At 45.9% G+C, this 18,808-nt stretch overlaps 4 protein-coding genes across 4 annotated transcripts; 2 read left to right on the top strand and 2 right to left on the bottom strand.

The window, feature by feature from the left end:
* Positions 1 to 857: 857 nt before the first annotated feature.
* On the bottom strand, positions 858 to 2,105 carry LOC310868487 (2-(3-amino-3-carboxypropyl)histidine synthase subunit 1-like; the record flags this gene model as incomplete). The annotated part of the gene is made up of 1 exon (XM_083778944.1): positions 858 to 2,105. One exon carries the CDS (start codon positions 2,103 to 2,105, stop codon positions 858 to 860), a length of 1,248 nt encoding a protein of 415 aa, XP_083635070.1.
* A 2,099-nt stretch (positions 2,106 to 4,204) lies between these two features.
* On the bottom strand, positions 4,205 to 5,314 carry LOC310868486 (N-acyl-phosphatidylethanolamine-hydrolyzing phospholipase D-like; the record flags this gene model as incomplete). Its single annotated transcript, XM_083778943.1, has 1 exon — positions 4,205 to 5,314. The coding sequence occupies one exon, from the start codon at positions 5,312 to 5,314 to the stop codon at positions 4,205 to 4,207; it is 1,110 nt and encodes a 369-aa protein (XP_083635069.1).
* A 3,186-nt stretch (positions 5,315 to 8,500) lies between these two features.
* Positions 8,501 to 12,583, top strand: LOC310868485 (N-acyl-phosphatidylethanolamine-hydrolyzing phospholipase D-like; the record flags this gene model as incomplete). The annotated part of the gene is made up of 3 exons (XM_083778942.1): positions 8,501 to 9,679; positions 12,301 to 12,415; positions 12,540 to 12,583. 3 exons carry the CDS (start codon positions 8,501 to 8,503, stop codon positions 12,581 to 12,583), a joined length of 1,338 nt encoding a protein of 445 aa, XP_083635068.1.
* Positions 12,584 to 14,385: 1,802 nt separating this feature from the next.
* On the top strand, positions 14,386 to 18,030 carry LOC310868845 (structural maintenance of chromosomes protein 3-like; the record flags this gene model as incomplete). The annotated part of the gene is made up of 1 exon (XM_083779313.1): positions 14,386 to 18,030. One exon carries the CDS (start codon positions 14,386 to 14,388, stop codon positions 18,028 to 18,030), a length of 3,645 nt encoding a protein of 1,214 aa, XP_083635439.1.
* Positions 18,031 to 18,808: the final 778 nt, after the last annotated feature.

The following is an 18,808-nucleotide window of genomic DNA, read 5'->3' as shown; positions in this document are numbered from 1 at the left end:
CCGGGACATGTCTGTGTCTACGTGTGTCTATGATTATGTATGATCATTATGCTAGCTTGATAATATCACAGTTTAACAATATAAAATGTGTATGTTGCACACTGACATCCCTGTTTTGAACACATTTTCAAAAAATGTCACTTGTATATTTATAATGTCAAAGGGATGTGAAGGAATGCTTTTGTGTAACATTAAAGTGTGTTTACTATAGATGCTAAAGTGTTAATATGTCATACAGTATGTTACGTTATCCTAGATGCTAACATAAATGGTAATCATTAAACGTAAATATTCAACAATGTCTTGTTTTTAATTGTTTATTTAAATATTTTATAATAAATTTCTTATTATTTTCCGTGGACTGTGATTCATAACAATTAGAGGTCTGGGCAGAGCTATATACAACCACAGTTCTGGGCATGGCCATACAACAAAAAAGGAAAACATAGGACAATAAGTGGTACAACACTGTCTCTATGCTTGATATGGTAATGGTATGTACACGTATACTGTGCGTGACACTTGCACATTTGATTGATCACTCACATTTGATTGATCACTTTCCACAGTTGTGTGAACATTAACAAGGCACCTGAGACAGAAACAGTGGTGGTGCAAATGCAAATATATACAATATACAAATATACATTATCTGATTTCCCTTGACAACCACAGGAAGCAAACTGGTTCTGTGCACACTTCATAGTGGCACACGCAGATTAGACACAACAACGGACCGACATGCGGAAACAACGGTCGGATATGCGGTCGGACACGCACTGCTTGCGGTTAGAGTTAGGTTAGGGTTTGAGGTAGGTTGTTGGTCTAATGACAGTCGGTCCAATAGTATCTCTAAACTAAAGCTTGTACCCGGAAGGGGCTAGCTCTGAGCCAGGCTTCTGGGTGTGTCTTCGGGCGGGCCGAACTGGTTGGTTATCAGGGTGGTTAGGTGTCCATGGCCCAAGGCTTTGATTGGAGTAGAAGTCCATGGGATACACCTCCTGCCAGCCAACCTGCTGCAGAGCCACGGCAGCCTCGTATGGAGACAGCAGCGGCTTGGAGAAGGCTGTTCCCCAGTCAATAGACAGACGTGGACAAGCGATCTGAACCCATGCCTCCACGTCTGGCATCAGGTCCAGCTTGCTGGGGAAAACCTCAGACAGCAACACTCGAGTGAAGGACCTGCCTGATGCCTCGAGCTTGGACTCTAGGTGCTCCAGAACTTTGGGGCTTCCCTGCCGGCCCAGGGTACCCATGATCAGGCCCCATTTCTTGGCCGAGCGTGCCTTGTTGGTGGCCTGGAACCTCAAGGTACGCATGGCGTCATGATCGTAATACTCCCTGGTGAACACCTTACTGTATGGGTCATATCTGTAAGCGGGTATATCTGGGTTGGCGATCATAATGGACTCCAGGTGAAACCGTCCATCTCCCAGGTAAATAATGGCATCGACGTGGCGTTCCAAGCGAGGGGAGGTGCAGCCCAGGATCTCTCCTGGTGAGAGGGGTCGACATTGGGGCACCAGCACCTCATACTCTTCTTTCAGCACGGCACTCACTGCCTGCAGCGCGGCCACAAACTGAATGGTGCTGACAAGTGCCAAAGAGCGTCTGGAAGGGAAGTTGAACTTGACTGTGTCCAGGAAGTGTGCGTTGTCCATCTGGATATCCACAAACACGTACAGCATCTTGATGCCTGCCGTGGAGTCTATGGGGATCAGGCAGCTGTGGCCATAGTGCACCATGAAGTCGGCTCCCAGGGCGCGGGCAGTGAAGTCGTCCACACAACAGGCGCCATACGTCACATCGCCCATGATGATGGTGTCCGCTTCTGTGAATGTCTCGATGATGTCGGCGATGACACATGCAAACATCTGCAGCCCCTCCGGAAGCTGCAGAGCCACTCTCTTAGCCTGGCCCTGTCTGAGCCGCCACACCGTCTTGTGGATCTCAAAGTTATAATTGGCAGGCAAGGCTCGGATGGCGTCCTGTAACTCTGGGTCTCGCAGGATCTCCTCTGGAATTTGATTGGCGACACGTTGTGGCCTTCTAACCGTGTTCTTTTTAGCAGACACAACTTGTGTTTCGCTCAGGGGTGCCGCCATGTCTTCTGAAGCATGAGCTAAAAAAGCCAGTGTCCAATCAATGGCAGGGTTGAGGTTGTGGAGTGTACAGTGGTGCACATTATCTCCACCAAGAAGTGTGGATGTTCAATGATGTCAGTATTCCATGGCGTATCTATGACATATGACTCCATATTTGGGCAAGGTTTCTGCCTGAGTTGACGACCACTTTCTGAAAAAGTTATAATGGCTCATCTGAGTTTGAAATATGAGAAACATTTGACTAAAGGACTGCATATTATCAAGCACTAGTCTTTACCTGTTCGAAGATCATAGCATATTGATACATGCATTTTGAGGCCGGTCGACCGCGGACCCCCAGGTGGTCCACAAAGCTGTATTCGATAGGTAACCAACTGTTCTGTAACACGATGTACTGGATGTGTCGTAAATGGCGTGCATGCGCAGGACCATGAAAACTTCGGTCCTAGAGTTAGATGGAGTTGGTGAAAGACAGTAATAAACAGTGTTAAATTGGTTAAATCGGAAAAAGGAAATTCAGAGCCATATTGGTGCAGCACTGAACTGATTTATGAAATGTGACTTTGTGAAAACAACTCCTGATCTATAGGATCTCCCTGGCATCAAGGTATTTATGAGCGGGAAGTCAACTGAAACCTGACTTGTGACCCAACATACACGTGTTCTTTTGGGGGGGCGCTAGCCCCAGAGCTATGTAATAGAAGAGTTACGATATTGAGGGGCAGAAACCGAGCGCTCAAGCGCTGTTCATGCAGCCTGAACTGTTGGAAATACATTGTCAACGAGGGCGGCGCAAATAAGAGCTATTTTAAGCATGTGTGCAACATGACAACTGTTTTAAAGTATTGTCCAGTAACAACTAAAGTCTCTGCAATGTTTATGTTGTACTATTACTACAAAACAATCTAAAATAAAGGGATTTAAGATCATTAACGCTGGGCTGTTGCCTGAGTCCAATGCATTTCTGCCTACTTCCAGTCCAGGACTTCTCCCAGTTGGCTGTCTATGTAAGAAAGCCGCCATTGGACTGGCCCCATGAAGTGAACGCAGTTTGCGTAACTCTGTCTATATCTAAGGCTCTTATTATTCCGCCCCCATCATGTGGGTCAATAATAAATCATCATCATCTCAGACATCATCATACGTCATCGTCAAATACTAATTAGTGGGTGCAGCTGCTCACTTCACACAGGGTTGTGTTTTTTCTTCTATTTTTTGCACATAAAATAAGGCTATTAAATGAGGTAGTTTTGGTAATAGACATACAATTTACAATTTAGGCATTTAGCAGACGCTCTTAATCCAGAGCGACTTACAATAATCAAGAACAAAAGCATGGGAAATACATCACAAAAGCATTTATCATAAAACATGCGTAAGCTAAGAAAGTAACAGTGGAATATCTATATTATGAGACTATACATATAAACTATATATATATATATATACTACTATGCTATACATAATGCATAATGCTAACATAATGAACATTTTACCTGCAAACAGAAAATAGTCACTTATGTTTTTCATTCACCCTACCATCCCTACCAAAACCTATTTTGGTAGGTTTTTGTATCTATCCTGAGTTTGTCACCGGATCCTTAATTTACCAAGACAATCCCACACCTCACCAATAGGACCCCCGTGAACCCCCTTGAAAACGAGATGATTCTTCTCAAGGGGTTATTCCCAATAAAGAATTTCAACAATGGTATGGAAAATGGTACACAATATGTGTACTCCTACTGTAAGTGGCCGTGGTTGCTTCTTCCCCTCATCTCCCCATGCAGCCCATGTGAATGTCCTTCTGGTGTCCTAAAGCACACACATACACAGCTACGTTTGGAAGTCGATTGCACCTTTATCTTTTTCTCAGTTGAGATTGCCTTCAGGCTCATTTGCGCAATCATTACTTCCTGTACAATTTTGACTTCATTTTGTGCCTTACTTTGGACTTCACATTACAGACACACTAATCTAATAATAATGTAACACATTCTTGCTAGTGCAATAGTCATAGTGCGAACATTCAGAGATGATGACCATCCATGTGTGCATGTAAGCAGGTGATGTCACCATTGGAAGGTGCGTGCTTGTGATTATGAAAGCAGGCGCGTCTCTCCGTGGTTCAATGTGAAGAATATGTCAGGAGGTAAATTCTTCTTCTCCAGTGCTTCCCTGAGATGGACGGGAGGGTCCAGGTAGTACTCGTTTGAAAGGATGAATGTTCCCCAGTGAATGGCCACAGAGTGTTCAGCCTGAACATCCTCATGGATCTGAACGGCCTCGTCTGGGTCCACATGCTGTGCACGCAACAGGTCCCTGGGCAGGTATGCTCCTATCGGGATGGCGGCGAGGTTGAAGGGTCCGAAGTGTCGTCCGATCTCCAGGAATGAGGAGCAGTAACCAGTGTCACCAGCGAAGAAGAACCGGTGAACCGGACCCAACACTGACCAGCTCCCCCACAGAGACATGTTGCGGTCCAGTGCGGTGCGTTGGCTCCAGTGCTGGGCAGGGGTGCAGACAAACGTGACATCATCATGACCCGGTATGCAGTTCTCCTCCCACCAGTCAAGTTCAACGACATTCTCACAGCCCGCCTTCACCAACCAATCCTTCAGTCCCAGGGGTACGAACCAACGCATCTCCCCTCCAAAGCGAGAGTTCAGACTGGCGACTGATCTTGCATCCAGGTGATCATAATGAGAGTGACTGATTAGAACGGCGTCTATCCTGGGGAGCTGTTGGACGGTACAGGGTGGTCTGCGGTACCGCTTGGGGCCCAGAAACTGTAGTGGTGAGGCCCTCTGGCTGAACATGGGGTCAGTCAGAATATTCAACCCATCCAGTTCCACCAGTACACAGGCATGTCCCAGCCAGGTGACTTGGAGACCTGGAGCTGTGTACTCACTGCTATTCAGGACTGATGATGGCCTTTGAACAAAATTTGGAACCATCACCGGTAGCTCGGCGTCAAGTACCTCTTCACTCGTAGGCACGTTGTTGTTTAGGAACGTACCTATGTTGCTGAACAAAAGGAACAGATCAGGAAGCCAACAGGGACATGTCCACGTTGGCCAGGGGTTTGACCAGCGGCCATGTTTGTCACGACATGACTTTGTCACTTCACCCAATAGCCTCTTATTGCCATCCACCTTCACAAGCTTGTCGTCTGATCCTTTTCTGTCTGAGGGTGCAGTCTGCTCCATGAACTCAATTCAAATAGTTAAGTGGTCTTGTGCTCCTTAGTCATATCGCCATTTCACTATCACTATTCTCGCTCCGTTTATCTCTCTTGGGCAGTCTGGTTTTGTGCCGAGCTTCCTCGGCGCTCGTGTGATCACGGTGTTGTCACTATGATGTTCCGTTATGCCCAAATGTGGAATTCCATGATGTGATGGGATTTTGTTCCAAAATGTGTTTTGCAAAAATCCACCTGTTGGCGCTATAACAGGCCAATGTGAAAAGGGTGGGATATATTCCTTTTTGTTCAAAATGGGCCAATCCTGCAAACTTTGAAAGCCGATGTTAGCCAATTAGGATAGAATATGAAATATCGGACAGATCCGTCTTGAACACATGACTATAGAGATAGTGTGTAACGATTTGCGGGATTTTTAGACAAAATTAAAAATTCAGTCTCCTGGTGGTGCTATAACAGGCCAATGTGGTTCATCGTTGGCATCCAGGGAGTGTGTGTGCAGATTAGCTGGTAACGGACGGATGGACGGACGGACGGACGGACACTCACACGCACGGACTCACGGACGGAGTGCAAAACATACTCTCTCCCCATGCCTTCAGCCTGGTGGAGACAATTCATTACCGTAACAGTTACTTAATTTCAAAAGTAACTCAGTTACTGTACTGATTACTCAGTAATGTGTTACTGTGAAAGTAACTTTTTAGTTGCTTAAAAATCACACCTGTGTGAAGTGAGGGGCGCTCTTGTCATCGTACAAATTTACATCATATTTGGCGGACATTTGACCTAATTTCTCCTTTCATTGTCAATGGCAAATATTGAGACGTGTGGGGACCAGAGCTGTATAGGGGCTAGTGTCCCATGCCCTTATAGCCTTTGAAAGCAACATTGCACCTTATATGCACTGGTTACAATCCATATCGCCCTTAAAAACGCTGCTAAATTATATAGATGCACTTTATCTTTGTAAAGGCTAGAAGGCTGTTTCAACCAATCAGATTGCTTCCTCGAAACGACCTGTTGTATAATGTCTATTAATATGCATCATCCCGTCTAAATAAACAAATAAAGTAAAGTTCATTTCAGTATTTTTATTGCATTGGAGAAAAATACAATCTGTTGATCAACTTGACTTGACATTTGTCACAACTCGATAGTGGACATGATTGTCTGCCTCATCTCTAGGCAGCCAAAGGGAGACTTAACGATAAAACCCATATTCTGAACGCCACAACGTGAATCCGGGGCAGAGGCTGCGGCACACACACTGTAGAATGTAGATGTTCATAAACAAGAGCTTTCTGCACCTGGCAGTTATGAGTTTATATGGAATAAAGTTGTTAAAAAAAAGTCCATAGACTTGACTGCATGACAACCATAGACTGTAAAAAATATGGACAAAGTGTTCCCCGGGTCTAACATGAACGTAAAATGAAGCCTGAAATCCCTTGCATGTAAATCGCCATCTTTCTAGATCCGTTTTGGACCAGCTGGCCATTGGCTGGCTCCGTTTGGGTCCAGCTGGCCATTGGCTGCCCAGACAACGAGGCGGGACTTCCCCCCTTCTTCTCCGTTGGTTTTTATTTTGACTCGAGTGGGAGGAGAAGACTCTTGAGTGGGAGGGGAATCCCGATCATAGACGGTAACGGTAGCCACGCCCCTCAGAACATACGCGACTTTATGGTAATTATTTTAATTAATGGGACCATAATTTTCCCAAAAGAATATTATGACATTAGAAATTAGACTTTAAACTAGTGACTGGAAGAAGAAAGTATTCATGACCATGTTTATTAAGGTAATACAGTCTAGGTGAAGTTGGGCCAAAATACATGGGCCTCTATGGAGCTATGGGGCTTTTTGGGTCCAGTCCAGCGCCACAACAGGCCATTATATGAACTACCGATTTCAAATGAGGCTTCACGAAATATCTGGCTGACTGCCCCCCTGATGACAACACACAGAGCCACGTGTTAGCACCGCTAGCACCGCTCAACAATATTTAATCAATGAAAAGTATTTAAAAGTGCTTCTGACAAAACTCCATTGAACCCTAAAACTGTCTGCTAAAGAAGCTAACTCCACCCCTCTCCCCTTCTCATGCAAGTATCTGACAATATATAAAGTCAAAATACCAACTTTGATGAGGCAGAATTGCTTTGTTTAAAAATACAGGGTTTCCTTCATTTCCTGAAAAATATTCTTTTCATTTCCTGAAAAACTTACATTTTGTAGTTAGCTGGTTTCTGCCCGACAGCAGAGATATCTTAATTGTATTGTATAACTGTATTATAATATTACTGATGAGTTGGAGCAACTGGACACCATTTTCTGCCTTTCACAGTTTCCATGTACAACTTCTGGGCAGTGGTTCACAAACTTTTGAATGTAAAGGACCCCCACATGTATTTATAGCCACTCAATATTTTGAGGCAGGGACCCCCAAACCCCCGATTTACGTTATTAAATGTTTAAAGAGTATAAAAATCACACCCGTGTGAAGTGAGGGGCGCTCTTATCATTATACATGATCATACATCATCTCATGAACAACTATTCGAATGTATGTAATTGGTTTGCCGATTTGCTCGTCTACATATGACGTAACTTTTCCCTTCATTGTTAATGGCATTTAATGTTTCTGTTGCCACAAATTTACGTCATATTTGGCGGAGATTTGACATAATTTCTCCTTCCATTGTCAACAGCAAATATGAGACGTGTGTGGACAACATTTACAATTAATTTCCCCTTTCATTGAACTGAATTTATGTGATTGGTTAGTCGATTTGCTCGTCTACATATGACGTATATTTTCCTTTCATTGTCAATGGCATTTAATATTTGTGTTGCCACAAATTTACGTCATATTTGGTGGACATTTGACCTAATTTCTCCTTTCATTGTCAATGCAAATATTGAGACGTGTGAGGACAAAAGCTGTATAGGATAGCGCCCTTCAATAAAATAATCATGGCCCCACAGTGAGAACCACTGCTTTTGGGCGTAATGACGCCATAGTGACATCACGTGATGACGCAAGCCTCAAGGCAACTCAGCTTAAATCCGAACCACCCGAGAGAACGAGGGGAATTTTGAGAGATACCTACCTGCCTGCACAAGAAGAAGGACCTGTAGAGCCTTAAATTCTGCTGGTAGTCACACAAACACGAGTCCTTGGCCGTAAGCAATGAGCACAGGGAGTGGACAAGACCCTCAGTCAGAAGAAAAGGATCACACGATAAGCTGGTGGAGATGGCTGTTAGGTGAAGAAGAAGAGAGTGATGGAGAGTTTGATGATGATATGTGTCTCTCTACAAGTCGCGGACAGTTGGAAGATGTGACGAGGTCGAGTCGGGACAAATATGGCCGCTGGACAAACCCTTGGCCAACATGGACATCACCTTCCTACAGCACTATGCTTCGCTTCCTGCTGCTGGATAAGAACAAGAGCAATGTACCAACGAGTGAAGAGGTTCTAGATGCCGAGCTACCGGTGATGGTTCCATATTTTGTCCAAAGGCCATCATCAGTACTGAATAGCAGTGAGTATTCGTCTCCAGGTCTCCAAGTCACCTGGCTGGGACATGCCTGTGTACTGGTGGAACTGGACGGGTTGAATATTTTGACTGACCCCTTTTTCAGCCAGAGGGCCTCACCACTACAGTTCCTGGGCCCCAAGCGATACCGCGGACCACCCTGTACCATCGAACAGCTCCCCAGGATAGATGCCGTTCTAATCAGTCACTCTCATTACGACCACCTGGATGCAGGATCAGTCGCCAGTCTGAACTCTCGCTTTGGAGGGGAGTTACGCTGGTTTGTACCCCTGGGGCTGAAGGATTGGTTGGTGAATGCCGGGTGTGAGGATGTCGTTGAACTTGACTGGTGGGAGGAGAACTGTGTACCGGGTCACGATGATGTCACGTTTGTCTTCACCCCTGCCCAGCACTGGAGCAAGCGTACCATACTGGACAGCAACATGTCTCTGTGGGGGAGCTGGTCAGTGTTGGGCCCGGTTCACCGTTTCTTCTTCGCTGGTGATACTGGTTACTGCCCTTCCTTCCTGGAGATCGGACGATACTTTGGACCATTCAACCTCGCCGCCATCCCGATAGGATCCTACCTGCCCAGGGACGTGTTGTGTGCACAGCATGTGAACCCAGAGGAGGCTGTTCAGATCCACGAGGACGTTCAGGCCGAACACTCGGTGGCTATTCACTGGGGAACGCTCCACACCCTCTTTGCATGCGAGCACTACCTGGACCCTCCTCTCCGTCTCAAAGAGGCATTGGAGAAGAAGAACTTATCTCCTGACAGATTCTTCACATTGAAACACGGAGAGACACGCCTGCTTTCATCATCAAAGGCACGCAACTTCCACTGGTGACATCACACGGGCTACCTCGGGGCAGGGAACAAGATGGCTGCAATAGTCCTCGGCCTGCAAACTTCTAATTTGGTCCTGTTAAAATGCTTTTGTCAGTAAATGCCTATGTACTTTATTATAAAAGTTTTTTTTTAAATCATGAATCATCTCTAATCAGCTGCTCTATCGCAATGGGAAGCCATTCAGGGGATAACATATTTCCTGGCGGAGACCATATATGTTCATTGATCTTTGTCTACCATTGATGATCTGACAAAACGTGTGCAAACACTTGAAATGGAAAATGCCAACCTGAAGCATAAACTTGATGTTGAGAACAGATTAAACCAGTGTTATTAATGTTCCAGAATATGGTTTCAAGAAAGATATCTATTGTTAACAGTAGGTCCTACTGTGCTTACTATTCCAAAATGTCCATTCTCCCACCTTCAGCTCCAGAACCAGATCTGCAGATCAGTTCATACATTTTCAACAAAAAGGATTCTTCACCCCATGGCCATGGTAAAGGAAGGAGCTCGCTTATAGCGTCTGAATCCATGAATCGTTCCTGATTACAGTCCCGGTTTCATTGTTTGATCAACAAAGGCTGGAAGTTTGATGATGCCAAAAAGAAACGGCAGCTTGCTATTAAATATTCTTTGTTGTATCCCTGTAAACTACTAGTGATGGGAAGGCAAAACTGTTCCACTGCCCCAAGGAAGCCGGGACATTTATCCCTTGTCTTAATTTTAGTTTTATTGATTGGTAAGTGGTTCTTTTTGAGACTTTTACAATGTTACAGTCTGATTCTGTGGCCACTTATCTTTTAGTGATATTTTAGTTAACCTGCCACTTATTTCATTTTATTTCTTGTGTGCATGACTGTGTCTGTGCATGTGCGTGCGGATATGCCATTTGTCTTTGTCCTGCTCTCACACTGTCCGTGCAACACCATCTCACTAACTGTTTAGTTTTTTGACTTGTTTTTAGTTTCTATTTTTGAGGGGATAGCGCCCCTCCAACGCCTGGCTGTGTGTGATCCACCCTTCATGTCAAGTGTGTGGCCATGTCCGGCTTTTGTTCTGTACAAACTTCCAAGTCAATGGCAAATTATGTCAATTTTATTTTTCTAACTACATTTTGGATTATGTCCTTCATCAGACCAGTATTATTACTATCTCTGAGACATCTCTGAAATTACTCACGAAAATATCCTTTTGTATCATTACGCTTCAAGCTAACAGGGATCCTAATGATCTTGTTTAAATCTTTCTCCTGTATATGTAGTTCCTGCCAGTTCAGTTTAGATTGTCTTTTCATTAGTGTTGGTGTCAACGCCATTGCACTTGTTAATACTATTATATTATCATATCTTCTGTGACTGAGAAAAAACAGCTAACAACTGGCTTGGTCATTCCTCCCCCAATGACAAACATATACTGTAAGTGTAAACCTTAGAGTGGATTAAGGCGTTGTATTTACTGTGGTTTGAATTCACCTATTGAGCAGAAGACAATTAAGTCACCTCTCGGTACAAGTGTATGCCACTTGTCCTTGTGAATCTATTTAGACAAGTTTTCTTTACCCTTCAGTGATAACACAGCTTGGTAACACACATATTAACATGTGTTGGTAACACTGTATTTATTTTTTAATAAAGTGTCAGTGACTGGTGTGGTGATTCTTTCCAGTTGGAAAGCCACGTATAATTCATATTCTAAGTGAATGGCCAATATACAAATCTGTATAGAATGTGTGCTTGTAGGTTCCCAAAGTGGGGTCCGGGAGGGAGTTCCAGGGGGTCCCCAGCAAAATGATAGTTAGGAACCAAATGGACCCTTATGGGTCTGTTACTCAGAGTGTACAAATGTCCATTTGGTTCCATTTGTACACTGTCAGAGTTAAATTAACATTTATTTTACAGAAATGCCATTAGATGGGGGTCCTTATAGACTAATGCATGTCAAACTGAGGATCCTTGAAATTAAAATGGTTGAGAATAACTGCTAGAGCTGTAAAGATCTTCTCTTATGGGTGTCCCTGGCATACCTTTTCTAATGGCGGTTGGCGGGCTAATGAGTGTCAATTTGGGGGTCCTTGACATGAAAAGGTTTGTAGATCACCTATTTTTCTGTCAAACACTGTTGGGAGTAACACTTTGATTGGGTGTCTAATCAATTTAATTTCTCTCTCTCAAGTGGCCTGAGTCCTATAGCACCATCGCTATATCTGCTGATCCTTCCCTGCGCAGACTAGCCAAACCGAGGTACAAGACATACAGTAGGATTGTCCTGTCCCTTCTAATATACTGTTAAACTAAACTTATACTGTAGACTCTTGTCTGTAACAGTTTGATTGGGTGTCTAATCAAATTATCTCCCTTTCCCTCTCTCTCCCTCTCTCTCTCAACAGTTGGTGGCATAGGACGCCCCACTCAACACTGCTATATCTGCTGATCCTGCCCTGCGCAGACTAGCCAAACCGAGGTACAAGACATACAGTAGGATTGTCCTGTCCCTTCTAATATACTGTTAAACTAAACGTATGTAGACTCTTGTCTGTAACAGTTTGATTAGGTGTCTAATTCAATTATCTCCCTCTCTCTCCATCTGTCTCAACAGTTGGTGGCACAGGACGCCCCACTCAACACCATGTCTGGGCAGGACTTACGGTCAGCAGCCCGCTGCCACCGCAGCGGAGTGGTCCCTGTGGCTCAGAAGGTGTGCACCACGGCAGGCAAGTTGATGTCAGGCATGGACCCACACAGTGTATGTGTGTATTGCCTGGGCCCGCAACACGCTAACGAGGCCATGGAAACATTCTGTGTGACTTGTGTCGCCTGTTGGACTATTTTATGCAGAAAAAACTGCAAAAACACTTGGACTAGGCATCTACCCGGACTGATGGGGCGGACCAACTGGGACCAACACCGGTTGGGTCGCTCACCCCCCAGGTCCCCCTGGCCGAGCCGCGGCCCCCTACCCGGCTTCCCCAGTGGCGACTATACTCCCTCCTGGGGGCCAGGCCATGCCCACCCTGCTTTCCCACATCGGGGATCCTCAACGACCTAACCTCCCTTAAAATGACCAGGTCACCAAATAAAATGAAATAGAAACAAAAACAAAACATCTGTAAAGGAAGATTGTGGATTACCAGGCTCAGCTGTCGCTGAAGACCAGAAAGAAGGGATTTTAGTCTTTAATACAGATTGACAAATATCCATTGACTGGGCAGCTCTGATGTGTGAGATATTTCAAAGCCTGGGGGCAGAGGCTCTCGAACAGCTTTCCCCTAGTGGGAGGCCGTCTTCATAGAGTTTAAGCCAGTTGCAGAGCAAGCTCCCCCGGTCCATAGTAATATCCCTTTGATCTGGTGGTTAAGATATTGGACTTTCACGCGGGAGACCAGAGTTCTATTTTTTTTTAAGATATTTTTTTTTGCGGCTTACGCCTTTTATTGATTTTTGAAGGGACAGACAGTAGGCTGACAGGAAACGGGAGAGAGATGGGGGGATGACATGCAGTAAAGGCCGTGTCGGGTCCGGGAGTCGAACCCGCGGCACACTGCGACTGGATTACCAGTCCGGTGCCCAGACCGTTACGCTACGGCCTGGGCCAGAGACCAGAGTTCTAATCCTGGGTGTTACATACAGTACACGCAGTATAGTGGTCTAAACATGCACTAGAGTAGTCTACTGATACAGAGTGATCTAATCATGCACTAGAGTAGTCTACTGATGCAGTAGAGTGGTCTAATCATGCACTAGAGTGGTCTACTGATGCCATCGAGTGGTCTACTGATGCAGTAGAGTGGTCTAATCATGCACTAGAGTGGTCTAATCATGCACTAGAGTGGTCTATTGCTGCAGTAGAGTGGTCTACTGATGCACTAGAGTGGTCTAAACATGCACTAGATTGGTCTAAACATGCAGTAGAGTGGTCTACTGATGCACTAGAGTGGTCTGAACATGCACTAGATTGGTCTAAACATGCACTAGAGTGGTCTACTGATGCACTAGAGTGGTCTACTGATGCAGTAGAGTGGTCTAAACATGCACTAGAGTGGTCGAAACATGCAGTGGTCTACTGATGCAGTAGAGTGGTCTAAACATGCACTAGAGTAGTCTACTGATGCAGTAGAGTGGTCTAAACATGCACTAGAGTGATCTACTGATGCAGTAGAGTGGTCTAAACATGCAGTGGTCTACTGATGCAGTAGAGTGGTCTAAACATGCACTAGAGTGGTCTACTGATGCAGTAGAGTGGTCTACTGATGCAGTAGAGTGGTCTACTGATGCACTAGAGTGGTCTAAACATGCACTAGATTGGTCTAAAGATGTACTAGTGGTCTACTGGTGCATTAGAGTGGTCTAAACATGCACTATAGTATTCCACTGGTGCAGAGTGGTCTAAACATGCACCAGAGTGGTCTACAGATGTACTTTCACCCAGTGTGCATATGGTCAATTCGGAATAAAAGTGGGCTTAGGCTTAGAAAAGGTTGGTTACCACTGTCCTGCATGATATACCATTCTTATAGCTTCAGAGAGAGGCTGAAACTGCACCCACATTTGGAGATGATTGACGTCATCATTGTGACATAATTAATATGCAATACAAGTCATAACTGTTGAGTGGAAAGAGCATTAAATTCCCATCAAGAGGGTGTTTATCTCCAAGCCACGTAAGGTTCCCAGTTAAACCACCATGCACATCAAACAGGTCATCATCCAGGGGTTCCGGAGTTACAAGGACGAAACCATCGTAGACCCGTTTAGTCCAAAGAATAACGTCATTGTCGGACGAAATGGGTCTGGAAAAAGTAATTTTTTCTATGCCATTCAGTTTGTGCTCAGTGATGACTTCAACAACCTTAGCACTGAGCGCCGCCTGGCCCTGCTTCATGACGGAACCGGGCCTCGTGTTACTTTGGCCTTTGTGGAGATTATATTTGACAATTCTGACAACAGGCTGCCGATCGACAAAGAGGAGGTGTCCCTCCGCCGTGAAATCAGTGCCAAGAAGGACCAGTATGTCTTAGACAAAAAGACCGTCACTAAGACTGACGTCATGAATCTGTTGGAAAGTGCTGGCTTCTCTCGCAGTAACCCATACTACATTGTTAAACAGGGAAAGATTAACCAAATGGCCACAGCTCCTGATTCTCAGCGTCTGAAACTGCTGAGAGAGGTGGCAGGGACTAGGGTTTATGATGAACGGAAAGAGGAGAGCATTACCCTCATACAGGAGACGGAGGGTAAACGAGAGAAGATCAGTGAGGTGCTCAAGTATATTGAGGACCGTCTGCACACCCTTGAGGATGAGAAGGAGGAGCTGGCTCAGTACCAGAAGTGGGACAAGAAGAGGAGGGCCCTGGAGTACACCATCTACAACCAGGAGCTGAACGAGACCTGTGCCAAACTGGATGAGTTGTCTACAAAGAGAGAGACCTGTGGCGACAAATCCAGACAGCTGCGTGATGCTCAGCAGGATGCCAGGGACAAAGTGGAGGAGATGGAGCGCATTGTGCGAGAGCTAAAATCTAAGATCTCTGCCATGCAGGAGGAGAGAGAGCAACTGTCGGCCGAACACCAGGAGCAGATCAAACAGAGGACAAAGCTGGAGCTGAAGACCAAAGATCTGCAGGATGAGCTGGCAGGGAACAGTGAACAGAGGGAACGTCTGCTGAAGGAGCATCAGAAGCTGCTGGAGATGATTGAGGAGAAGCAGAAGGAGATGCACGAGACAGAGCCCAAGTTCAACATGGTGAAGGAGAAAGATGAGCGTGGCATTGGCAGACTGGCCCAGGCCACACATGAGAGAAGTGATCTGTACGCCAAGCAGGGTCGAGGCAGCCAGTTCACCTCCAAGGAGGAGAGAGACAAGTGGATCGAGGAGGAGCTGAAATCCCTCGACCAGTCCATCAACGACAAAAAGAGGCAGATCACTGCCATCCACACAGATCTAGAAGACACCGAGACCAACAAGGACAAGAACTTGGAGCAGTACAATAAACTTAATCAAGATCTCGGCGAAGTCAAGACTCGCCTTGAAGAGCTCAATCAAAATTGCAATGAAGTCAAGAAGAGGAAAGATGAGTTGCAAAGTGAAATAAACTACCTATGGCGTGAGGAGAACACGGAGCAGCAGGCCCTGGCAGACAAACGGGAGGACCTGGAAAAGAAAAAGCAGCTCCTAAGAGAATCCACTGGCAAGGCTATTATGAACGGTATTGACAGCATCAACAAAGTTCTGGAGCATTTCCACCAGAAGGGCATAAACCAGCATGTCATCAATGGCTACCACGGCATTGTCATGAACAATTTTGAGTGTGAGCCTGCTTTTTATACCTGTGTGGAGGTGACTGCTGGTACTAGGTTGTTTTACCACATTGTAGAGACCGACGAGGTGAGCACCAAAATCCTCATGGAGTTTAACAAGATGAACCTACCTGGAGAGGTCACCTTCCTGCCCCTCAGCAAGCTGGCTGTTAGGGACACGGCCTACCCTGAGACCAACGATGCCATTCCTATGATCAGCAAGCTCCGCTACAGTGAAAGTTTTGACAAGGCCTTCAAGCATGTGTTTGGGAAGACACTGATCTGTCGCAGCATGGAGGTTTCCACACGGCTAGCCAGAGCCCTCGCTATGGATTGTATTACTCTGGAGGGCGATCAGGTGAGCCACCGTGGAGTTCTAACAGGAGGCTATTACGACACCAGGAAGTCCCGCCTGGAGCTACAGAAGGACATGAGGAAGACGGAGGAGGACCTGGGCGAGCTGGAGGTCAAGCTGAACGAGAACCTTCACAAGAACATTGAAAGCGTCAACAATGAGAATGACCAGCTGACAAACCAGATGCAGCAGTTTAAGTCACAGCAGAAGACGTTCAGAGCCTCCCGAGACAGCATCATATTGGAGATGAAGATGGTCAAAGAGAAGAGGCAGCAGTCTGAAAAGAACTTCATGCCCAAGCAACACAGTCTGCAGAGTCTGGAGTCCAGCCTGTATGCTATGGAGTCAACCAGGGAGTCACTGAAGACTGAGGTGGGGACAGACCTCCTCACTCAGCTCAGTCTGGAGGACGAGAGGCGTGTTAATGACCTCACTGATGAAATTCGTCAGATCCAACAGGACAACAGGCAGCTTCTGAATGAGAGGATTAAATTGGAGGGCATCATGACCAGGGCGGAGACCCATCTCAATGAGAACCTACGGAAGCGCCTTGACCAAGTTGAACAGGAGTTGAACGAGCTGCAAGAGACTGAGGGAGAAACAGTGCTCACAGCCACAACCTCTGAGCTGGACATCATTGACAAACGTGTCAAAGACGCATTGACACGGTCAGAAGATCTAGACGGTCGGATTGATCAAACGGAAGCTGAGATCAAGACCCACGTGGCGAGCGTGGATCGCTGGAAGAACATTGAGAAAGAGCAGAATGATGCCGTCAACAATGACACCAAGGAGCTAGAGAAGATGACCAACCGACAGGGCATGCTTCTCAAAAAGAAAGAGGAGTGCACAAAGAAGATCAGAGAGCTTGGCTCGCTGCCACAGGAAGCCTCTGATAATTACCATACCCTGACACTCAAACAGTTGTTCCGTTCATTGGAGCAGTGCAATACAGAGCTGAGGAAGTACAGCCACGTGAACAAGAAAGCCCTGGACCAATTTGTCAAGTTCTCAGAGCAGAAGGAAAAGCTGATCAAGCGTCAGGAGGAGCTTGACCGTGGCTACAAGTCCATCACAGATCTGATGAACGTCCTGGAGCTGCGCAAGTACGAGGCCATCCAGCTCACCTTCAAACAGGTGTCTAAGAACTTCAGTGAGGTGTTCCAGAAGCTGGTGCCTGGAGGCAAAGCTGCATTAGTCATGAAGAAAGAAGACTCGGAGGGAAGCCAGTCCCAGGATGAGAATGAATGTGGTGCTGATGGCGAGTGGGACTCGAGCAATGGCCCCTCTGTGGACCGGTTCACGGGAGTCGGCATCAAGGTCTCGTTCACAGGGGAGCAGGGTGAGATGAGAGAGATGCAGCAGCTTTCTGGTGGTCAGAAGTCCCTGGTGGCCTTGACTCTCATCTTCGCCATTCAGAAGTGTGACCCTGCCCCCTTCTACTTGTTTGATGAGATCGATCAGGCCCTCGACGCCCAGCACAGGAAGGCCGTCTCAGATATGATTGTGGAACTGGCAGGCCGCGCCCAGTTTATCACCACCACCTTTAGGCCCGAGCTGCTGGAATCGGCCCATAAGTTCTATGGAGTAAAGTTCAGAAACAAGGTGAGTCACATCGATGTGATCTCGGCAGAGCAGGCCAAAGATTTTGTGGAGGATGACACCACCCATGGTTAACAGTAGTTTCTCACCGTCTGGTCCGGGGCTAGAATGTACGGGGCCAAACTGTACCTGTATGGGTCTGTAACTCTTTCTACACTGGTGGAGGGACAGAACCATACACAGCTACTGTAGGTGGCTGCAACCTCAATTTGTCTACACAAAACGGGGAGTTCTGTACTGTTTTTGTCCTCTGAAGGCAAGGTGAAGGGCTGCGTAAACCCCAGGCACACACAGAAAAAATAGAATCACGCACAACCTGAGCACTGCAGCTGGGTTCCATTGATTATAGTGGCAGCGTACCGTTGCGGATCCAATTCCGTCCCCAGTGTAGCCCTTGGCCTTAACTTTTTTTAATCTTTGGATCCCAATCTACACTTTAAAATGCTTGGTTAGTTTAACTGTATAAATGGAACCACTTTCTGTCCTGTTATTCTTCCGAATAAGTCTGTCCGGTATCAAAGTCATGGCTTTCATGGGGACGGGATGGGACTCCTGCTTCTTGGTTGGTAACTGCAAGGAAATGGTGGAGGACACACCAACATTTGAAGTATGTGGTATTGCAAAAAAGAAAGACGGAACATATTATACGAGTAGGCCTACTTCTTCCACCACTTTTCCTGCCCTGTTGTCTTCCAATATCAAATTAAAGTTAACCACTTGAACCGGCTTCGCTATTTCTGGGAGACATTTTAGCCCAAAGTACAATTTAGGCATTTAGCAGACGCTCTTAATCCAGAGCGATTTACAGTAAGCAAGAACAAAAAACATGGTAATACATCAAAACATAAAAAAG

The sequence above is a fragment of the Protomyctophum parallelum genome, assembly GCF_964188405.1.
Source record: "Protomyctophum parallelum genome assembly, chromosome: 13".
Classification (NCBI taxonomy): Eukaryota; Metazoa; Chordata; class Actinopteri; order Myctophiformes; family Myctophidae; genus Protomyctophum; species Protomyctophum parallelum.
This window is presented reverse-complemented; position numbering and strand designations above follow the sequence as displayed.